General features: G+C 41.7%; 1 protein-coding gene across 6 annotated transcripts; it reads right to left on the reverse strand.

Moving 5' to 3' along the window:
• Positions 1 to 364: 364 nt before the first annotated feature.
• LOC308472182 (cytosolic phospholipase A2 delta-like) lies at positions 365 to 22228 on the reverse strand. Of its 6 annotated transcripts, none has more exons than XM_080996829.1 (17): positions 22144 to 22228; positions 19810 to 19850; positions 17705 to 17747; positions 17417 to 17480; positions 16036 to 16172; positions 14564 to 14677; positions 12967 to 13004; positions 11181 to 11316; positions 9441 to 9577; positions 8454 to 8676; positions 6696 to 6813; positions 5255 to 5392; positions 4691 to 4798; positions 3838 to 4029; positions 2650 to 2816; positions 906 to 1092; positions 365 to 740 (listed from the first exon to the last, which is right to left on the reverse strand). In XM_080996829.1, exons 2-17 carry the CDS (start codon positions 19818 to 19820, stop codon positions 508 to 510), a joined length of 2046 nt encoding a protein of 681 aa, XP_080852955.1. In that variant the 5' UTR covers positions 19821 to 19850; positions 22144 to 22228; the 3' UTR covers positions 365 to 507. The 6 variants fall into 6 exon arrangements, with proteins under 6 accessions (XP_080852955.1, XP_080852956.1, XP_080852957.1 ...); XM_080996830.1 differs by lacking the exon at positions 22144 to 22228 and adding an exon at positions 19474 to 19510 and having other exon boundaries at positions 17407 to 17480; positions 19810 to 20229; XM_080996831.1 differs by lacking the exon at positions 22144 to 22228 and having other exon boundaries at positions 17407 to 17480; positions 19810 to 20229.
• Between the last annotated feature and the right edge of the window lie 1909 nt (positions 22229 to 24137).

Below are 24137 nucleotides of genomic sequence, written 5' to 3' on the forward strand. Positions count from 1 at the left end.
TTCAACCAGAGCCAGGGCCTTTTCAACTCTGGCTCCGGCCTGGTGGAACACTCTGCCTCATGAGACCAGGGCCCTGCAGGATCTGATTTCTTTCCGCAGGGCCTGTAAGACAGAATTGTTCTGCCTGGCCTTTGGCTTGGAGCCAATTTGATTCCCTCCCTCCCTCTCTTTCTTTTTTCTTTTCCTTCTCCTCCTGCGATGAGGCTACATTTTAATATTTTAATGTTCCATTATTTTAATGTTGTATTTTATTTTTGTTTTTAAGTTGTAATCATTCATCTTGTTTTTATTATTGCTTGTAAGCCGCTCTGAGCCCGGCCTTGGCTGGGGAGGGCGGGGTATAAATAAAAAATTATTATTAATAAATGTGTACAGGATAGTAACCTTCATCTGTTTGGGGATTGAACTCCATTGACCTGCCAAGCCTCCTCCTCTGCAAAGCAAAAGGCTTGATGATCTACTAGGAGGAGGAAGCCATACATTGCTGGTAAAAGCAGGCAAAGCATCCTAAGAAGAGTCACATGGCTGGGCACATTTCCGGCCACATTTTTTCCATTCTATGGCGATGGAGAGAGCCTGAAGAATGAAGTCTCTGCTATTCTGGATGTTATAGTCAGTCAGTTTCAGGAGTTTGTCAAAGTCTTTCTTAGTGTATGTAAAGTTCATCAGCTGGTATGGTGAGCAATAGCCAGAAAGCGGGACTGTGCCTTCTGCCATCTCGGTTTGCCTACGTTCCACACCTGAAAATAAAACAAACAAATATGCCCCCCCCCCCGGTTAAATCGTTTAGGAGATCTGGGAACATGTTCAGACCTCATTCAATCATTTGCTCATCCCTCCCCTACTGTTACCTTGCCTTTGTTTTGTTTTGAGACAAAATATTGCACGTTGAAATTGAAATGTACCTGGTTCTTTAAATTTCTGGAATGTATCATTCACAAGCGGGAAATGAAGCACAATGGGGGATTTGTTATTCTCCTCGTCCACAAATAGGTAACATTCTCTTGGATTTTTCTTGTCTTCCTCACTCAATGAAATCCTGGGAAAAGGAATTCCCTGCTCCAAGCAGTATTCACTGGTTTGTTCTATAGACTGTAGCACAAGAAATTCGGGTAACTTTAAAGGCTGTCCTTTAAATCAGCAGGCATTAAATTACGTAGCCATAATTAGGGCTGGGGCAGGATTTCAATTCACTCCACCATTTGGAGCTAAGGTCTCCAGTCCGCATTCCAATGGATCATGCTCAGATCATAATGTAGACGTGTGGATTCAACTACATGTCTATGAACCTTTCTGAGTATGGTTCACTTTCTTTAAAAAAACAACAACACCAAGATAGTTGCAAGGCTTTCTGCCTCTACATTTCTGTTTTTAAATTATTTCTAGCTGATTGGAGTGGTTACTCTTGCTGTGCTCATTGAAATGTTTTGAGTAAAAAGTCCCTGCCGTGACCCTGTGTAATTGCACAAGGAAAAGATAGTTGCCCCAATGTACTTATGGAGGCAGCCATCTTTTTTCTGTACAATGTCCCATTGCGGCTTCAAGCAGCTAGAAAATGTTTGTTAAAAGAAAAAGGAGCCAGAAAGCTCTCAGACCGCATCATAAGTGTGTGGGTCAATAACATTTTAAAAGAGTGCAGATTTTGCCTTTTAAAAAAACCCATGCAGACATTCATTGGAGACACAATCTGGATTCAGCCCATTTTGACCATCCTTTGCCACAATTCTAAGGGTATGTTTGAACGATGATGCTGATAAACATTTAAAATAAAATAGCCTACAAGTGCCTAGTCACAGAGAAAGAAAGAGTGTGGGAGCTGAGCAACAATAAAGAAAAAAATACCTGGCTACTTTTTTTAATACTCCATCTAGAGGGTTGTTTAAGACTAATTTCTGCTCTACATTCTACAGAGAATTCTTTTTGAAGCACCTGATATAAGAACTGTTTTCTGCTGAAAATCCACAATTGTAGCTTTGTTCACAAGTCAAAAAGCAGATACACTTTTGTTCAGTTTCATGTTGTTAAGTTTCTCCTCATTTGATTGAAACTCAAGTGCCCATAGCTTGGAATGACTGGAATGAGCTTTACTTTTAATAGCTGTGTAGAACGGAAAATTTTGGCAAGCACGAGAGAAACAGTACCCATTGAAATTACATCTTCTGTGACATGTCTTGCCTTCCTTTGTTTCTAGGTCCTTAGCCATTACTACATTGCTTCGAAGGTATTTTGTCTGATGCAACGCACATATTATTTAGTGTATGATAGGCTTTGATTATGTTTGCTGCAGTCGGATGATGGTGATGATGGATATAAAACGGTACCATTTCCTATCTATTTATCTATCTATTGATTGAATTTATATACAGCCCTATACCCAGGGATCTCAGGGTGGTTTACAGAATCAAAACCTTCAAGATTTTATGTAATCAACACCCCACTCCTGCAAAGTGCCTATTACAATATAATGTGTATTAACAGTTGCAAATCAAAGCATCAGCAAAATACTAAACTGCACTTTTTTCAAAATGGCAAGGATTTTTTTGGGAGGGGGGAGGAATCTTATTGGGACCCTGGCATGGAGGGTAGGAGAGAGTTCCTCTTTCCTCTACTGTGAGCAAACTGTTTGCAGAAGAATACCTTAACACTGACCTGGAAAGGGTTGTCCAGAGAGTAATCAAATGATAAGATGACATCTACTTTCCGCTCCTTTCTCAAGAGCGGGGGACAGCTAGTATTGATGAAATAGGCAGCATCGACCAGGCAGATACCTTCTTCTGATGGTGTCAGTTGATTAGGAAAGTGGTCCAGTCGGCTGTCTGAAATGCAAATTATACAATAAAAATCAATCTAGTAATCTAATCTGTTTTTATCATCCATTTTCTTTCACAAAATGTTTCAGATCTGGGACCCAAACCAATGGCTTCAAGTTACAAGAAAGGAGATTCCGACTAAACATCAGGAAGAACTTTCCAACAGTAAGAGCTGTTTGACTGTAGAATGGACTCCTTCAGAAGGTGGTAGACTCTTCTTCATCGGAGGTTTCTAAGCAGAGGTTTGGTGGCCATCTGTCATGGGATTGGTCTAGGTGGCTCTTAGGGTCCCTTACAACTCTACATTTCCATGATTCTATAGTTCTATTTGAAGCCAGTCCTCTGCCTGAGCCTGGAACTTTCAAGGAGTCAGGGCTCTGCCACACATTACATGGCAGCACAGTTGTGTTTATCAGAATGTACATTCAAGTTGGTGTTCCAGCCAATCCCATCTCACTGATAAAGTTTTGCTGTCTGACACATATGTTGGTGAACACACTTTTATCATGTTCACATTTTACATATTTAGGTATGTATTCGGAACATTGCATGTGTCCATTTGAAAAGAAGAAAAGTGTATAAAATGAAATGTGTTCTTGAAACAGCACTCCAGGTCTAAGGAAGGCAAGACAACTTGACAAGAGAGAGACAGTGATAAATGAGCTCTGTTCAACACTTGCATATGTTTACAAGTAAAATCAAAGTCACTATGTTCACAGTAAACCCACATTTTCACCTATTGTTCAGTATCCCAGGCCCAGTTATGGGGAGATATAAGTTTGTAGGTTCTAAAGAAGAATTTAATAGCTAGTGTGTCAGAAATGTCCTTTCAGATGAAGGGTGGGATAGCAATTTTATTAACTTAGTAAATAAATTATCAACACTAAAATGCCGTAGGGTATGATGATTATTTTTGGTGGGGCTGTTTTCCTTTATTTTTTGTAACTAGAACTGTAACCCTAATCCTTTGGTTTGGAGAAAGCCCCACTGAATTCAATAGGTCATACGTCTAAGTAGACATAGTTACCTTTCCATGTAGAGAACTGACTCTCCTGGTAATAGTCTTTATGCATATGGAAGCCATTGAGGAAGTTATGGATGTGATGGTGCAATGGACGATCAGTTAAAATATTTCTTATAATCTGAAAGAGCTTCCCATCAGGACACATCCAAGAGGTCCCCAAGTAAGTAGAGCTTTCTGGTGGAATATGATTTCTCTCTGCATAAGGGAAAGGAAGAGAAGGGGATTGGAGGGGGAGGAAGCAGTTCGTGTTGCTACTTTATGCCACTATAGCATTACAGCAAATGTCTATGAAAAGGCTTATTCATAAATCATATAATTGTCTTCCTCTGCACAATTTAAAGTAGATGTATGGCATTGTTTATGAATAATGACACACTGTCAAATACATATGCCTGGAACAGATACAGGTAGCCCCATTTAGATACCAAAAAAGTGGGAAATTCCCTTAACGTCCCTTTAACAGGGATTTTTAATCTACATTCGCTAACACCTAGATATCGCTCACTTTTAGTGAAAGCAACAAATAATATTGTGGCACCTTGAAACTAACCAGTTTGTTACGGTGTAAGCTTTCGTGGACCATTTCATAACTTTCCACAGGTGGCCTTCCACACTACCCCAGCATGTGTGTCCATGCAAGTGTGTGCGCAAGCCCAAATACGTGCTTTCTTATCTCCTCACCACAGAACAGCACTGTGCTGCCTTAAATCTCTTCCAGTTTCTGAACTGCACACTGGCCATCACTATGTTCATGTGAATGGAGGCAAACCATCTAGGCTACATCTGCAGGGCTTATTTACGAGAATATGTGTGCTGTTATGTACACATTATTTTAAGATAACAACAAAATTCCTACCAATGTTTCTTATTTTGCTTCTGATAAGTTTCTGCCAAGATTCATCTGTACTGCTCAACTTATTCCAGACATCAAGCAGATTCACAGCAAGAATATTGCTCCACAATGCTGTAAAGTCAAGCATATTTAGGGAAAGATCAGTTCTTCTTTGCATAATCCATCCTTTCTCATTCAGCTGGTTATCATTAATCAAAACTTCAATAGTAATTAATTACTCCTCCTGCCTTATTTAGGTCTTTTGAAATATTAGGACTTCATGTGCTAATAGATAATGGTTGTACTATTTGCTCATAAACACACATTTGTTTATTCATACATATTGCAACAGAAAAGCATTTTATATTTAAAGTGAGGTGGCCTCCTCAGGCAGCTGATGTTGGGTGTGAAAAAATTGCAGCATCAGGCACATAATTGTCTTGGGCTAGCCTACACCTCAAAATCATTTCCCACAAATTATGATAGTTAACCTACAAATCTGGTTGATAAACTTAGTAATTGCAAATCCAGTTCACAACAGCTTTCAAGAAAGTAACATGCCACTTTACAGGAAATTAATACAATTACCTTCTAAATAACAGATCCGGGACTCTAGGTTTTTCTTCATTAGCCGTCCCATGAAGAATTCACTTCCAAAATCTTCTGAATGGATGAATGCACCGTATTTCAGAAAACCAACTTCATAGGGGGAGAATTCACACCATTCTGTGTACAGACAATCAACAAGCATACTTGCTATCTTATTGCTGATGGAAGCATGGTAACATAATAATTCTGCATCTAAAATTTCCTATGAGAATATACTAATTTGTGTATGCATTGTGTTTATCATTCTACCTTTCCTCCAAGGAGCATGGAGGGGGAAATGCATTGTGTAATATTGATAAATGATCTGTGGGATACAATTATTTCCATATCTCATTCATTTTCACAAGAAACAACAAGTGAGGTCACTTTTACTTTCATTTTATTGATGGGGAAGTGAAGCTGAAAGAGGAGAGTTACTTCACCAAAGCCATCAAACAAGCACATGGCTCAATGGTCCAAGACCATCATTCAACCCAGACACTGAGGTCCAGCTCCAAGGGCCTTCTGGTGGTTCCCTCACTGCGAGAAGTGAGATTACAGGGAACCAGGCAGAGGGCCTGCTTGGTGGTGGCACCCGCCTTGTGGAATGCCCTCCCTTCAGATGTGAAGGAAATAAACAACTATCTGGCTTTTAGAAGACATCTGAAGGCAGCCCTGTTTAGGGAAGTTTTAAATTTCTTGTGTTTTACCATTTTTAATTTGTGCAGTAAGCCGCCCAGACTGGCCAGGCAGTTTACAGCACATACAAAATTAATTATCATCACCATCATCTAAATGAGTCATTTATACCTATGTAAAGAAACTGCACTAACAGCCCAATTTATTTGCTGTGCTTACAACAATCAGTGAAACAAATGACTGTGCAATTTTAAAGTGATCATTTCATATTTGCAGCAATGAAACCTACAAGGAATCTCCAGTTCTGCACACATACTTCATCACACTTTGGATGCTTCCAGGCTGGTTTTTTTGTAGCATCTACATAATAGTGTTGGCATCAAAATGCCAGCAAATATTCCCCACCCCTGCAATTTAATCTGGATTTTCCCTTCTTGGGGAAGAGATGGCCACTTAAAAAACAACAACAACAACCTGTTGCCATTAAGCTATTTGCAATATCTCAAGGACCCATTAGCAATATTAAGCCGCTGTCTATAAGCTCCTTTAGTGTCCTTGAGAAGGCCCCAAACCTGGCACATACAAGCTAATCTCTGTTTCAGTTACTGTCATATAGACCTGTATAATTAATATGCAAGGTAAATTACCTACAGATCAAATAACCCCCTAAGGAAGTTCTGAAATTTCCCTTCTGGCACATTATTGCTACATAGTAAAGCTTACACAGGAGAATAGGCTAAGAAAAATTGCTGACATTTGCACCTGCCATTCTCTACTGCAATTACAATTTTATAAGAATTACCTTTGAAATCAAAAGTAGAAATATGGTTTTCTTTCACATTAAGGGCTAAATAGAGGGGTAGGGGATTCTGCCCTTGGTTCACAGCCTGTTGCTGATCAGATAGTTTAAAATCATTCACCTAGTAAGGAGGAAAAACAGAAAGCAAGCAAAGGACTTGGAGCTCAGAAGAGTGCAGAGCGTACTGCAACAAATAAGGTTTTGCAAAACAAATCTCTGAAAATTGTGTGAATATACTCTTAAGTGCTTCATACTTGCGCTTTTGTTACCCTTAAAAGTAAATGTAAAGGACCCCTGACAGTTAACTCCAGTCGCGAACAACTCTGAGGTTGCAGCACTCATCTTGCTTTACTGGCTGAGGGAGCTGACGTTTGTCCGCAGACAGTTTTTCCGGGTCATGTGGCCAGCATGACTAAGCCACTTCTGGTGAAAACAGAAATGGTGTTTACCTTCCCGCCGGAGTGGTACCTATTTATCTACTTGCACTTTGACGTGCTTTCGAACTGCTAGGTTGGCAGGAGCTGGGACAGAGCAACGGGAGCTCACCCCGTTGTGGGGATTCAAACAGCCGACCTTCTGATCGGCAAGCCCAAGGCTCAGTGGTTTACACCACAGAGCCACCCGTGTCCCTTTTGCTACCCTTACAATATCACTAGTTTAATGTAATCAGTTATAAACTGTATGAATGAGATGGATGAGTGAATATATGGAATAAAGGGGGTCCTGCAAAATTTCCAAAGAATGAAACTAGGCTGCTGATGGCTCTTTCAAAAAACCAGGACTTCATCAGATTAAAGGAGATCAATGCTTTCTGTGCTTTCCTCTTTCAGTTCTGGATAAATAATATTGGTTGATATGTGGTTTTTTAGTTACTGATGTGGCCTATTTTGCAACGAATTTTAAAATGTTATAATGCTAGTTTTATCAAAATGGTTTGTTTCTTTGGATTATTATATTGCGCTTTGAAATCAATTGCTTTTAGGCTGCTCATTGTACTGGTATGTATTTTTTTGCTGTTATCCAGACACAACAACAACAACAAACAACCCAAAAGTATACATGTAAGGTCACTCATATTTTTCTTCACTGAAAGCCTTAATTGAATGATTAATTGGATATATACATGCCAGCAGGGGCGAATGAAGGCGTTGTGACACCCAGGGTGGGGCGTTGCTAAGTAGGGCACATGTGCGGTGTCGCTACGTATGACACATGCGCTGTACATAGCGACGCCGCACATGTGCTGTACATAGCGGTTTGCCAGCGCTGCCGCTCTGGCGCTGTACAGACGATGCCGGGATCCTCCGTTCACGGCTGTAGCAGCAATGGAGGGATCCCACCGCCATCTGTATGGTGCTGGAGCTGCGGCGCTGGCAAACCGCTATGTACAGCAAATGTGTGCGATGCCGCACATGTGCTATACATAGTGGTTTGCCGCCGGTGCTGGGATCCTTTGCTTGTGGCTGCAGCTGCGAACGGAGGATCCTCCACATGCGGCTGCGGGATGGCTGCTCATGCCGCCACATCTGGGCCAGGGCAGCAGGGCAAGCACCCCATGGGGTGCCACCTTGTCACCCACCCGGATGTGGAATCTGGGGCGCACTATCCCCCACCACCACCACCACCACCCCCGTTGCAACACCACTGCATGCCAGAGAGATGAAACAACCAACAGAGGCTTTGGGAGATAATTGGCTCTCCATTAATCATTTCTGTATGTGGACACTGATCATTAGGAGAGACCTAAAGCTGTTTACATACCCCATCATGCAAGATATTCTCCAGAGCTACGGCCCACAGGTCATTAAAAGAAGTAGAGATGCCCTCTTTGGCCCTCTGCCTCAGCTCCTCTTGATAATAAATCAAATGCTCCAGAGAAAAGGTGCTTATCTTATTCTTTCCCATATGCTTCTTGGCTTCAAGGATTGGCCTCTCCAGATCCTTTTGGGACCAATTGGAATCTTCATACAAATTTGACATGGTCCTAAAGAAACAGTTGTAATAAAATAATTAGGATAAATGCATGGACAATAGAACACACACGTAAAGAAGACTGGTATAAATGTTACACACTTTCCTGAAGACTGGTATAAATGTTATACAGAAGCAGACGAAATGGAAGGACAGGCAAGATGAGTCCTGCTTCAGTTTTCCACTCTTGCACACTGGTGTCAGAAGCGCAACCATAAGTCTCAGGACTGTCCCTATTGGAAAAACCTATTTGGTGTTTCACAACTTGTTGCAGGACCTTAGCCAGACCTAGCAGAGTACACGCAGAATCCACGGAAGCAATTGGCTGCAGACAGGATAGACGAAGCAGGAACCAGGAACTTGTAGTTAGGTGTTTATTATATACAGTGGACTATTTACAGGAACATAACACGGATCTTTTGCTAGCTCTCTCTGACACAACTCACAACTCCCACACTGACACAGAACTCTGAACACGAACACAGAACTAACAGTTAGTAGGCCATTAATTATCACTCCTTTGAGAGAGCTTGACCAATCAGGGAGCGGTCTCCATGTCTCTGTTATCACCAGGCAGACTTACTCCTTCAGACTGCCTTCTGGCTGGCTGCCAAACCTTAATTGACTCTGTGACTTCATTGCTGGTATGGCTTGGCTCAGGGAAAGCGGATTGTATACAAATAATGTTCAGATACTATGCACTTCTTAATACCTTTCCTTGGTTTCAGCTCCAAAATTCCACAATCCCCTCCCCCAGTTTCATGCTGACAGTCTCACCAAGTTGAGCCTGAGGTACCGCTGATATATGTTATGCAGTCCAGCATGCCAAGCTTCTTAAGTCCTGAGAGCTGCCCATAAAGAGACGTCATTGCTCTGCATCCACCTCCTGTGGCCATGACTGCAACTACTGGCACCTGTTTAAAATACACAGACATATGTATATTTATATTAATATCTGGCCTGTACATTAGCACACAATTAACAATGTCCTCTGGGTAGTTCACAGATTTAAAATATGAGTATTAGCATTTTTGAAGGGCATAATATCAGCTAGGATAACAATAATAATAATAATAATAATAATAATAATAATAATAATAAATTAATAACAAATTAATAATAATAATAATAAATTAATAACAAATTAATAATAATAATAATAAATTAATAACAAATTAATAATAATAATAAATTAATAACAAATTAATAATAATAAATTAATAATAATAATAAATTAATAATAATAATAACAAATTAATAATAATAACAATAACAACAACAACAATTGTTGTTGTTGTTGTTGTTGTTTATTTATACCCCGCCTATCTGGCTGGGTTTCCCCAGCCACTCTGGGCAGCTTCCAACCGAATATTAAAAACAATACAGCGTCAGACATTAAAAACTTCATTACACAGGGCCGCCTTCAGTTGCCTTTTGAAAGTAAAATAGTTGTTTACTGCCTTGACATCTGCTGGGAGAGCGTTCCACAGGACAGGTGCCACTACCGAGAAGGCCATCTGCCTGGTTCCCTGTAACCTCACTTCTCACAGCAAGGGAACCGCCAGAAGGCCCTCGGCGCTGGACCTCAGCGTCCGGGCTGAACGATGGGGGTGGAGACGCTCCTTCAGGTATACAGGACCGAGGCCGTTTAGGGCTTTAAAGGTCAGCATCAACACTTTGATTTGTGCTCAGAAACGTACTGGGAGCCAATGAAGATCTTTCAGGACCGGTGTTATATGGTCTCGATGGCCACTCCCAGTCACCAGTCTAGCTGCCACATTCTGGATTAATTGCAGTTTCCAAGTCACCTTCAAAGGTAGCCCCACGTAGAGTGCATTGCAGTAGTCCAAGAAGGAGATAACTATTCTCTGTAAGGCTAATGCCAATGATACAAATAGCTGTTCTACCACAGAGCAGCACACCATTAAGCAGTTGTGCAGTTAATAATAATAATAATAATAAATTCTACCCCGCCCGCCTGGCTGGGTTTCCCCAGCCACTTTGGGCAGCTCCCAACAGAAAATAAAAACACAATAAAACATCAAACATAAAAAACTCCCCTAAACAGGACTGCCTTCAAATGTCTTCTAAAAAGTAAGATAGTTGTTTATTTCCTTCACGTCTGATAGGAGGGCATTCCACAGGGTAGGGGCCACCACCAAGAAGGCCCTCTGCCTGGCATGTGCCAACCATGCCAAATATCAGTTGCTTTGCTAACACTGTTGCCTCCCCAAACATTTATTTTATTCATTTAATAAATGTGCCACTTAATTGTGAAACTTCTAAACGGTTTATGTAAACTAAATAAAATACATTAAAAATATCAGTAAAATAGAACATTGAAAACAAGGTGAGCTAAGAACAATTCCAAGTATGAAGTTCAACTTCCCACAACTTGCACATTACACCAGTAGAAAACAAAAGGCATCTTTTTTTTTAAAGGGATGTATCAAATATAAATTGTTGTCTTCCTTTTAAAATATGCATTCTTTTCCTCCAGTTCCAGATCCAGCATACCTCATGATCCAACAGATCCTCTTCTAGCTGGAGGACACTTTTCAGACCAGCTGCAACCACTTTCTTCCGTTTATGTAGAAAAGTCTTTTCCTCTCCGCATAGGTCAAACCTCAAACGCACATCAAGGTGCTCTGAGCTGAAACAAAATTAAGGACATAGGCAGGGGAAGCAAACAGTAGTATATCATCCACTAACTACAGGATCAACATTCCACATTTAGAGATAGCCTGTTCCTCTAAAGCGGGGTGGGGAATCTGAGGTGCTCCATATGTTGTGGGGCTCTCATTTAAACTTGTCTAATTTCAGCTTTATGCAGCCAGCTGAAATCGCACAAATTAAATGCACAGAAAGCAGAGAGCTTAAAGGTTCTTTTGGCACAGGGTTCCACAGGACAAAAATAGCTTTTAAGGTCTCTGCTTTGGGATTGGGGAGGCTCTCGCAAGAGCCTCATAGAGCCTTCAAAGCTCTCTGCCTTGCTTGGGGCACAAGACCTGTTTGGCATGCTGGCTCCAAAAGGTAAGGATGATCGCATTGGGGTGTTCCAAGAATACGTGATTTCGGTTCTGTGCATCTTCAGTAACCCCCATGCAGGTTGCAAGTCAACTGCGAGGGCACCAGACTGGCAAAGTCCAACCTAAACAAGGGCCCTCCAGGACTTGACATCTTTCCGCAGGGCCTGCAAGACAGAGCTGTTCCACCAGGCCTTTGGTCAGGGCGCAGCCTGACTCCCTCCTTTGGCAATCTTTACAATACTTTAGTTTATGGTTGCCATCAATTTTGATTTTAATTAATTCTTTGATGTTTTTATAATGTTGCACTATTTTAGTGTTGTTAGCCGCCCTGAGCCCGGCTTCGGCTGGGGAGGGCGGGATATAAATAAAAATTTTTATTATTATTATTATTAAACTATTATTAGGCATTCAAATCCAAACCAAACTGAATTTCTCCCCCATCGCAAATACTTAAGGTGAATATAAAATGACTGCAACAGAGAGAATTACTGTCATTACTTTGGACCCAGCTACATTAGTTAAGAAAAAGCGTTTTATATGCATTATAACACTGTGACACCAGATGGCGCTGTGGAGTTCCATCTTTTGCCAATGTGATTTCCCACAATATGGTTTACAACATGTTTTCCTGAAACGCTTTTTTGATGTGTCTAAATCCAGCCCTAAACTCCTGACAGCAACTGTTTGAATTTCCCGTCTACACACACACACATAACCATACCCCATTGAAAACACTAGATGAGAGAAAAGAATAAAGGACTTTGCACTTGGGCACACAATTCATCAAAAATCCTTTCTTTAAAAAAAAAAAATCACACATGTATTAATTAGCTGACCAAAGCCAGAATGTGGGTTGTCCGCAATATTGCCATGTTAATTGGACACTATAGCTATCTTGCTTTCAAATAGTCATCATTCTCTCTTCTTTTCTTCTCTGATCTCAGACCCTTATGTTCTATCCCATGTACATCCCATCCCATGTGTATATATGCTTGCCAGTTAAAGAATACATGACACATCAGATGAAGTGGATTGTACATCACCAAAGTTTATGTCATAATAAAACTGTTAGCCTTTAAGGTGCCGGAAGACTTGTTGTTTTTCTTACAACAGACTATCAACATGCCTATCCTTCTGGAGATTGACATTGGACTCCTCTAGCTAACCCAAACAGTTGCAAAGAGGAAAATACAGAAAAACAAGAAATAGACTGGGTTACCCTAAAAGTCTACTCGAGATTTTTGGAGGCGGGTGTCAGAAAAGTAATACATTACCAAGTCTGTGTACGCAATTTAACTTCCAAATTAGTATCCTGAAATGAAGAATAATGAGGAACAATATTTTACGTCGCATGCATAATCCACAGAACTCAGCATTCTTAGATTCTATTCACATAATAATTACTTGCTGGAATATGCCACAAAATGGAGAAAATAAAATCCTGGTAGTTTTTCTATGTGTTTCTGTCACCAAGTGAAGCAAATCCTATGACACTCTAACTCTGAAAAACAGTGCATTTTCTGTGACTGCGTCTCTGCATCATAAAGTATAGGCACATTTATAAAAATGAAATGCCTGAGAACCGCAGAACATTTTTGTTTCTTGTGATATTCCTTGGTTTAAATAAATATACACTCATGCTTATCCTAAGTATGCATAACAATAGAGGTTGTGTGAGTTGTGAGTTACTCCCAGGCCTGTGATCAGCAGAGTTCCACTTGTGCCACAGGAAGAAGGGAAGACAATTTCTCATCCATTCCTCCTCCTTCCTACAGCCCTTATCCCTTGCATAAGAGGTAGAGCAGCAGCTACATGGCGAAGGGAGAAAAATTACCTACCCTCACCCTACCGGATCTCAGACCTTTCTGTGAATCGGATTGAAAGCTGAGCAATACTAAAACACTGAAACAAAGCTTAAAATTCCATACAAAAATGCCCATGGTATGGGCTCCAATCTTATGGAACAAGGGAAACTGTGCAAAAAGATATATTGTTACAAGATGCTAAAAACTGAAGAAACTTACCCTGCAGTAGAGGGAAAGGCATTCCAGAAGGTAGGGGTAGTGGGGGAGATACGCTTTTTTGGGTTCACCACCCTACAATATTCTGTTGGATATGGTGATGACACAAATAAAATCCCCACGCCCATAATGTAAGTAAGACTTGGATTCTAAGTGATTATTCAGATCTATACATTGGCAGGCAGTCCTTCAGGTAACCTGGTCCCACGTTGTTCAAGTCTTTATGTGGCAGGATCCACCACCACAATCTGGGACAGCTTCTTTCATGTGCAACTCTTAGGAACGAACTTATTACCGTACTTTTCCGTGTGTAAGACTAGGTTTTTATCCTTAAAAATAATGCTAAAAAGTGGGCATCATCTTATACATGGGTGGACGTTTGATTGGTTGCTGCCTCGGCTGTCAGTGGCTATTGTGCGTGTTCTTGGTTGCTGTGTCAATAGGTGGTTTTTAATGGCCGGTGCAGCGGCAATTGGTGGGCGATTGGCAGCTTATGCCAGCAATGGGACAGGCAGGAGGTGTATTTTGCAACCTGTATGGGTGAGCAATTTTCTGCATCCCCTCCCCCCAAAAAATCTCAACAACTTTGTGCCATCTCCCCCCATTTTCTTAAATTTGAGCCCCCCAAAATAGGGGGTGTCTTATACATGGGGGCATCTTATGCACGGAAAAGTACGGTATGTTTCAGCTATCACATCCAATTATGTGGAAGCACTCAGAAAGCCTTTCCAGATAGCTTGATATTGTTTGCATCATTAAAGTCTACTTTTCCAAAATCAGCCATTGTATAAAAAGCTGGGACAGTTAATTGCCTAAAGTTTAGGAACCTATCAAAGAGTAAAGTGCTTACCTCTGATGCAGTAAGAATTACTTTCACCTCCTGCCCCACAGAAAGTGATTTCAGAGGCATAGTCAGGGATGCAGATGAATTCTGTTTGTCTTGCTCCCCACTACTTGAGCAATGCTAGATGGGGGTGGGGAGAGTTATGTTGTTAAATAATCAGAAAATACTATGTTTAAAGATTATTTTGATTATTCAAAAAATAATGTTATATTTCAATCAGAGTAGGATGACAGTCTAAAGAATCCTAGGGTTGAACCCTGCAGTTTTTGCATATAACTTATCAGTTAACTGAAACGCTAAAACAATATGTATATTATCAGTTTAATTAACGTTTATCAAGGTTATTACATTAGATGAACAAACCATTGGACTGAAAGCATGAATACAATGAGTGTTACCAACTGTAGTATGGAGCTAACACTTTGCTGTTTTTGGTTTGGGGGAGTAGTCGAGGGAGAGTCTGGGTGCAAATGCACACTCCTAAAAATATCTACTTGGAAGCAAGTCCCATTTAAATGTGCTCTGAAGTCGGTGGTCATTGGTGAACAAGGTGTTTCAGGCCAGGGTTCCTGGAAACCAGGCTCTTGGTACCTGACCTCCAGTACCACCAGAATAGCATGTCTACCAAAGACGTCGTGGTCTGGATTATGTCTACACAGAGGTGCCAACCAAACAGCATTCTGAAACACACCAGCTGATTCAGCATCTAGTCAGCTGAAGTTTCAGATCCAGGGCCTGCTTTTCAGTCTATATAACTGAGAAGTGAGAAGATCTTATCAGACCAAGCTTCTGCTCAACACTGTTCCCCATACTCTGCCTCTCAATCTGATCCTTTGCTAACTTGGACTACACCAGAGATAGTCAACATGATGCCCTCCAGATTATACCACCTTCTGAAGATGCCCCATTCTTCCTTTCAGAGTTCCTTCCTTTCTGCCAATATATTCCCCTTTCTTGCCCATTCAGATCATGTGCATGTAGAACACTAAAATAAAAAAGGGGTTACTTTCACTCGCTTTCCAGAACAGCAGCTGCACTGGTCCGCAGCACAAAAGAAAAAGAAAAGATCTCACTCTACTATAGTTTCCCGTTATGTTCAAATACAGGAAACGGTGGTTTGATCTAATCACAGTTAGAGATAACAAAACAGAATTAAACTGTGTTTTCAGATTCTGGTTTTGTACAACTGCCCATAATTTAGACAACCACTGTTTCCCATATGAGGACACAATAGGAAACTATAGTTTGTTCAACACTGCAAATGGAAAATTTTAACTTCCTCCCCTCTAGCTCTAAGGAGGAAGGAAGTGGATTGGTGCATGGGAATCTGAGGCTCACTGTGGCACTTTATTATAATGGAAACAGAAAACCATGATTTCCTGGGTCAGTATTTTATAATACTCTGAGAGGGGGTACATTATTCTATCCCTATTGTATTTTTAGGTGTGATGCATTATTTCCAATGAAAGTATGGTCACCTGCAGGTGGGCGTTTAATTGTGGTTCCCAATACATTGGGTAGTGGAAATAAAAGCATTCTACCGATCCAGATTCCAAAACAGTTTTCCATGTATCTTCATATGATCCCTTCATTCTCAGTTCAAGATCACCTTCTTCTACAAAGAGAAGCCCAAACAGATTACAATATCAACATGAGTGTAAAAAACATATTTTACCTACAAACTGCCCTTTATAGCTACAGTGGTACCTTGGTTCCCAAACACCAAAAACCCGGAAGTCAGTGTTCCGGTTTGCAAACATTTTTCATCCGATCTGGCTGTCGGCTATTGTTTCCAGGGCACCTGAACCATTCAGAAGCTGAGCCTTGGTTTTCGAACATTTCGGAAGTCAAACGGACTTCCGGAACGGATTAAGTTTGACACTTTTGTTTTTGCATTTTTGTTTTTGAGGCTTTTTTGGTTAATTTGTTTTGGGGACTGTGTGGAACCTAGTTCAGCTATTGATTGATTGATTGTGTGACTGTGGAAATGGATAATAGCCTCCGATCCAAACAATGACTATCATCAGTGCAGATAAGAAAAAAAATTAATTTTTATTTTTATCATCTACAATGCTGTCTTATTTATTTTATAGTACAGTACCGTATATTGATTCTTGCATTCATTTTATGGATCAATGGTCTCGTTAGATAGTAAAATTCATGTTAAATTGCTGTTTTAGGGGATGTTTTTAAAAGTCTGGAACGGATTAATCCGTTTTGCATTACTTTCCATGAGAAAGCATGCCTTGATTTTGGAACGCTTTGGTTTTGGAACAGACTTCTAGAACGGATTAAGTTTGAGAACCAAGGTACCACTATACTATCTGGATTTAATAGGAATGCCCCCCCCCAAAAAAAAATCCAACACCTAATAGTTGCTTAACAGCTAGAAGGAAACACCACCCAAAATATTTGCACCAGTAAAATGATTGCTTTTCCAAACAGCAGTTATATATTTAATAACTTGTTGGCATTTGTTTCTAATTTAAATACTAGTGGTAACTTCAAATTTTGCCAAGGGCTAGTTAATCAACAGGCTAGATATGCTATAAAGGAGTGTTAACAATCTCAGTATCCTTCAGTCCATTCTGGACTTTGCAAGTAATCATCCATAATATGCCACCTTATTTTCTCCTGCAACTTGACATTGCAACATGAAGAACATTTAAGCAGTTTGTATGCTTTCATCCTGATCTTATTATCCAATGTGGAGCAGAATCAAAAGCAGTTGCTTAACAAAACAGCAGCAGCAGCAGCAAAATAAAGAAAAATATTTATATCTGCATCAATTTTCTTGATTCCCAGAAAAGAGAAAGTTAATTGTTGCTGAGGTGGGGTAGGATCTCTACCTGGAATTACCTTTGAAATACTTTGCACTTTTCTCCTTGGAAACACAAACATTCAAACAAGAAACTGGACGGGCCTGTGAAAAATGAACAATAATCCAAGTAATGAAGTTTCAAATTTATTGAAATGGTCAAGCACTGATGAAGAGCTGCCTCTAAAGGCAGTTCTTTAACATTCGTCTCCCATAGTCCTCCACCCCACAGCCTTTAGTTCCTTTTGTGTATATTAAATTATAATTCACCTAAAACTACATTCCAGAAACAATGAAAGGATGCACAAAATCTAAAGGATTAAGATTACCACTGTGATGTTGTTTGTGAGGAGATTCTCAAGACGATCCAAACTAGAAGGGGGGGAAATGCAAGTTTTAAAAATAATTGCACTGAATACATCCATCTTAGCAACCAATCTTGCCTTACAAATTTAGTGAACTGAGGCCTGGCAAAGAAGGATTACAGGCAGGAGTGTGAGCCACAGGCAATAAAGAAAAGCAGACCCTCCAAGTGTCCCTATTTTCCAGCGACAGTCCTGGGTTTACAGAAGCCATCCTGGTTTCTGATTTGATCCCAGAACGTCCCACTTTTCCTTAGGATGTCCCAATTTTCATCGGAGAAATGTTGGAGAGTATAGTAGGACATCCCCATTCCATTGAAAAAGTTTTGGAGGGTATGGAATAGGACATCCCCAGGGCTTTTTCTTTCAACAGGAACTCACCGGAACTCATTTCCAGCACCTTTCAGGTGGGTACCATTGCCATTATAAGAGAACGGGGAGGCGTTCATGGTGAGTTCTGGCACCTCTTTTTCTTGGAAAATGGCACTGGGCATCCCTTTTTTCAATTGAAAAATGTTGGAGGGCATGCAAAAGGAATCCCACCCTCACTCACATCCAGGCTAGACAACAACAAACTCTAAACACCAACTGAAACACTTGCTCAGAGCAAGCCAATACACCTTAACTTTCAGTAAACATGTTTAGGAGACTGCAACCTGAAGTTCTTCAACTTCAGTTGGGAGAGAATATCTATGTGATTCGTTTTAGCGCTCACTTAAAAGTGCTTAATGGTAATCAAATTGGGCCTGCTACAGATGTACACATTAGTTTGTTCTGTGTGTATCGCTGTCCTTTGCTGGATATAATCAAATTTTACTTTGCTTTTCTACTTGTGCAAGACAACCCTGATTCTATGATCCCTGGATCCAAGCCTACATGTTTTAATAATCACTCACTATATGCTTTTACGAAAAAGTTCCAAAAATCCTTCCATTGGAACTATTACTTTATAAAAATTGATAGTATTTAGGAACACTCCCACATTCCTTTCCAAAGGTAAATTGTGGTGTGATACATTATGGGTTCTTCAGGGGTTACAGTGGTGTCCAAACTTTTTTCAAAGAGGGCCAGATTTGATGAAGTGAAAGGCCGTGAGGGCTGACCAAAGGGCCGGCCAAAATTGTTAACCTTTTTTTCGGGTTGAAGTTGTTGAACTTTTTTTCAGATTGAAGTTGTTGAGGCTTTTTTTAGAATTCCCCCCCCCCCCCGGAAACAAACTGCCACAGGGGCTGGATTAAACCAACTGGTGGGCTGGATTAGGCCCCCGAAATGGACTTTGGACATGCCTGGGTTAAATGAACAGGAAAGAGAGGTGGAGTTCAATAAAGGATCAGCTATCTCCTGAGGGAAAGGCACTTCAGTCTCTACTTCAACATGCCTGCTAGTCTTTCTTTCCCCATAACATAGAGATCTTTTTCTTTGTTAGATGATACTTCCCCAACAGTTTGAATGTACAACATTTAAAGCAATAGCAATGCAGTTTGTTTTTTATATGATATGAAAGAAAATACTTTGCTTTTACTATGTATACTACTTGAATTATAGAGAACAACCTTATCTCTCCAGTAGAAAAAATGGCAAGTGTGAAACAGCCCCTGAAATCTACCTGTAATGGTTTGAATTCCACATTATGGATCAGCAAACACCCTGCATCACATTTCATACGGCATGCTCCCAGAATGGAGGAAAGGCATAAAGCAGGCTTTATTTAATTAAATTAAGAAGAGCATGCTTACTTCAGGAAGACTAGAACTTTTGGTGAAAGGTAATTAACTGAAAAACAGAAGAAGCAACCACATCAATTGTTCGATTTATTATGCACAATTAAATTCATGCCTAGACAAGCTAAAGTCTATCATCTGGAAGCTTTCAGCACCCTGAATGCTCAAAGTGACAGCATATGTAATTAGTTGTGCTATCTTGATGACTCCTGCTCATTAAATTCACAGCTTGTTATAAACAAAGACATCTATAAATGCACTAACTTAAACCCGTATTTTTTTTTATAAAAAAAAACCCTGAAACCACATTTTATAATGAATCCAGAATACTTCCCTATTATTACTACATACTTTTCCTTCATTATGAACTCTACGTCCAGTTCTTCCTTACTCTGGAAAGAAAAAAATGGCTGGGATCAGCAGCATAATAAAAAAAATCTGCTTAAAAACAAAAAAAAGTAAAGAGATGCTTTTCATATTAACTGAATATGAATGGCAAGTGAAGCAAAACATTGCAGGATTTCAGCCATAAAACTATAAGAAGAGTCCTGCTGGAACAGCCCAAAGTCCCACCTGTTCCTCCATTCAGTCCTTATTCTGATAATCAGCAGATAACAGCTGCGGATTGCCTTAACCTACAACATGCATGTCCAACTTCAAGTAGCTTGTGATCTACAATCCAATATCAAAAACTGGCAGTGATCTACCACCCAGGGATAGGTGTAGGGTGGGCGGGCAGGTGCTGGCTGCTTCCCCCACGGTGCAGGGGTGGGTGCAGGGTGGGCGGCTGCAGCGGCGTAGCGTGGGTTGTCAGCACCCGGGGCAAGGCAAGTAATTTGCGCCCCCTAACCCGGGGCAAGGCAAGTAATTTGCGCCCCCTAACCCCTAACCTGCCGCCGCTGCCAGCTTCTTCTTGCTGCTGCCTGGTCTGGTCTGGTGTGGTTCTCTCCCGCGCTCAGCGCTGCGCTGGGCGGCCGCTGCACTGTCCCTCCCCCAGATAGTCCCTCGCTCTCTCTCCGCACCGCATGCCTGGCACCCACCCCCTCCACAGTGGGTGAGTGAGCCAGGTAGGGGCAGAGAGCTGCGAGTGCGAGCGCGCCCCCCCCCCATGTTGCACCCGGTGCGGCCGGCCCCCCGGCTGCCCAGCTCTCCCCCCAAGCCAGCCCTTTCTCTCCCCCCCAAGCAGCTCTTCCCCCCCCCAGCCAGCTCTTTCTCCCCCAAGCCAGCTCTTTCTCCCCCGCCCCCCAAGCATCTCTCTCTCTCTCTCTCTCCCCTCAAACCAGCTGGGCTGCGGACTTCTTGCGAGGAATCCTATTCGGAATAAGGGAATTTCCCTTTTAAAGAAGGGAAAAGTTGGCAGCTATGGCACTGCGGAGCTGTCCTGGACAACGCTTCTCCTCCCGCCCACCCACAAACCAGAGCGGGATCTCTCTCTCTCTCCCCACTGTCAAAGGGAGCCACGCAGCTGATGTGGATCCCGATAGTGCCTGCCCTCCCTCCCTCCTCCTCCCCCCAGTCAAAGTGGGGCGTGCAACTGATCCTGATCCCTCCCTCCTTCCCTTCCTGCCAAAGGGAGCCTTCCCACGCGGTTCCTCCTCGCGCCTCCCTCCATCTCCGGCAACCTTCCCTTTTCCCAATGGGGAAAGCCATGCTAAGCCCGCCCCCACTCTTCCAGCAACACTCTCCCCAGCTCCCTCGCGCCTCTGCTCAGGCTTGCATCGCTGTGGAGACCGGCAGCGGCAAGGGCTGCTGCTGCTGCTGCTGCTGCAGAATCATCTGAGGTTGCAGAAAAAGGGCCTGCAATCGACTGGGGGCTCACGATCGACATGCTGTACATGCCTGTGCTACATGAATTTGTCTTCTTCTTTTTGGCCCTACAGGTTTTGCTGAATTACAATTCCTCTCAGTGCCAGACTCACACCTCCTTTAAAAGTTTTCTAAATTGGCAGCCATCACTACGCCTTAGGCTAGTGATTCCACAGCTCAACTGTGTGAAGATCCAGTTCCTTCTGTTTGTCCTCCATTCGGTTTCATTGGATGATTCCCGGTTCTAGTGGGGTGAGGGAGAATGTCCCTATTCACCTTTTCTACACTGTGCATAATTGTATGCATTTTATATCCCTGTTGTCCATCGTTCCCACAGCCCGCCCCCTCCAACGTTCAGCAAGCATCCCATGCCCACCAGGCATCCTCAATCCTCATTAGCCAAACCCCACTTAAAGGGGGATTTTGGGGGGTACTTCTACAAACCTCCTGCTTACTGACACCTCTCCCTCTTATGTGTGAACAGTGTCACTTCAGTTAAATAAAGGATCCACACAAAGCAAGTACGTTTGCCAGTTACAGGTGGGCTAGAGATGCTTACCTGACCTCTCAGCAACTGAGTGCCTGCTCTTACCAGGAGACGGAGTGCAGCGCAGTGCGAACACACTGACAGAACCAAACCGGTGCTCTTGCCAGAGCATTTGCACCACGCTACTCTCCTTGCCACCTTGCCCCTCCTGATAAGCAGCAGTGACTTAGCTCAGGAAGTCAGGTAAGCATCATTCAGGGCTTCTTCAAACATGGCATATGATGTCAGATAATATATTTACATAATCAAAATGTTCACAAGACACACACATAAATATTTCTCCTCCACTGAAGTGTAAAGCAAAGATATGAGCAAGGTATTTCGTTCTGTACCTCTGAATTCAGTATGAAGGTTGTGTGGAATCTCTCTCCAGGGCTGACTTCAGCTACATCAAAAAGGACAGTAAAGAGAAGGTCATCTGTGGTGAGCAGGTCTTCATCGTAAATCTTCAGTTCCAGGATGTTCTGAAAATTAAGGAAGCGCCTTAAAAAAATTGTATGTGCTTGTGATAAACGTTAGGACCTCAAATCTATCTGAACAAAAACTTGCCCATCTTAAGCTACTAGAGAAATTCTAGAATGCAGATTCTCTGAGGCTAATGCCATAAACTCAATTTCCTTACCTTCACTTGATTCTGTACTGTAAAATAGAAGGTTTCGTTCCACACAGGTGCACTTGAATTCAGGACTGTTTGAGTCCTTGCTTCCTCCTGCGAAGCTGTTGGCAGCCATAGAGTTACATAGCAGTCAGCTCCACTCACTAAAACAGGGAGAAAAACTTGCTTAGTAAGAATCTAAAGCCAAGCACTAAAATCACAACGCTGATAACCTTTGTGACTCTATTGTATTAAGTTTGGCACCTTTCAGATAAAGAAATTAGGTAGCTTTGGAGCTAGAATCTGCAGGGATAAGGAGCCAGTTTAGCGCCAGGTACACTCCTTTATTTTTCTACCATATAAATGAACGCGCTTAATAATTCACTTCTGTGAGGGAAAGTAAAGCCCTGCACTAGACGACACCTTTTAACAAAGGGAGGGAGAAATTGTCCATCATCCACACCCACTGACTGGCCTGACACGACATGACAGACATCTAGCACAGAAGGATGGAGGTAAACAACACATCTCTGAGCTGTCTGCAAACCTCTCCATACCAACTACACATACCGATCTTATCAAAACAGTAGGGGTGTTAGTCAACTAAGTGTTACTCAGAGTAGACCCACTGAAACCAGTTGTCATAATTGAGTCATGTTGGTTAATTTCAGTGGGTCTACTCTGAGTAACACTTAGTTGACTACCACCCTCGGTATTTTACTAATCACATATAAAGGGCTGCTTTACATATTTAATCTACATGGCAGTACATAGAAGACTGTCGTATACCAAGGGTCAACCTATCTCTCCGCCTAGCCTAATATTATCTACTCTGACTGGCAGCAGCTTTTCAAACAAGCAGGAGTCTTTCCCATTACCTGCTACCTCAGGCTTCCTCAACCTCGGCCCTCCAGATGTTTTGAGACTACAATTCCCATCATCCCTGACCACTGGTCCTGCTGGCTAGGGATCATGGGAGTTGTAGGCCAAAAACATCTGGAGTGCCAAGGCTGAGGAAACCTGTGCTACCTGATTCTTATTTTAACTGGAAATTTCCAGGGATTGAACCTGGAACCTTTTGCACAGAAAACATGTGCTCTACCCACTGAATTATGGGTCCTCCCCACTGAAATGTGTAGTGATCCTGCTTTTCACATCAATGACCAGGACAGCTTCTGTGTAGAGTTTTACATGTAGACCAGTCTTCACTTACCTATGATATTTATACCTAAAACGTAGCTACCTCTGAGTCCTAAACTAATAAGGTGGTACTCTGTGTTGTGTAATATCTGGAAAGGGATTATTTTTTAAGCTTCAGATGGCATGACTGTGAGCTGTATCCAGATAAGTTCTACTTAGAGTAGACCTACTGATATCATTCTCGTGACTGACTCATGCTTATTGAATTCAGTGAGACTTCTCTGAGGCTGGATCTAAACAGATATTAAAAACGCTATTCAAATGCTATTAAAAATGCAATAAAATATATATGCAATTTGTCATTGAGCTCTACAGAGCTGTCTGGTGTCACAGTCTTATAACACACTTATAATGTTAGAATTGCAGCTGTGTAACTGAGTCCCCTTCATGGATCACTGCCCCTTCATAGATCACTGCCTTGCCGTGGCGAAGGGGCTTGAAGAATTCAGAGAAGCTATGAACTATGCCGAGCAGGGCACCCAAGATGAACAGGTCATAGTGGAGAGTTTGGACCAAACGTGATCCACCTGG

The sequence above is a fragment of the Podarcis pityusensis genome, assembly GCF_964106645.2.
Source record: "Podarcis pityusensis genome assembly, chromosome: 1".
Lineage (NCBI taxonomy): Eukaryota > Metazoa > Chordata > Lepidosauria > Squamata > Lacertidae > Podarcis > Podarcis pityusensis.

Bases quoted from the DNA above. Each gene is read 5' to 3' on its own strand.
- LOC308472182 (XM_080996828.1), bottom strand. From the start codon at position 17,800: ATGGATGTATTCAGTGCAATTATTTTTAAAACTTGCATTTCCCCCCCT. The intron at 16,173-17,416 runs GTAATTCCAGGT...TTCTCTTTGTAG, and splicing joins AAGTGCAAAGTATTTCAAAG to AAGAAGGTGATCTTGAACTG. The intron at 11,317-12,966 runs GTAATGTATTAC...ATTTTGTTTCAG, and splicing joins AAATTGCGTACACAGACTTG to CTCAGAGCACCTTGATGTGC.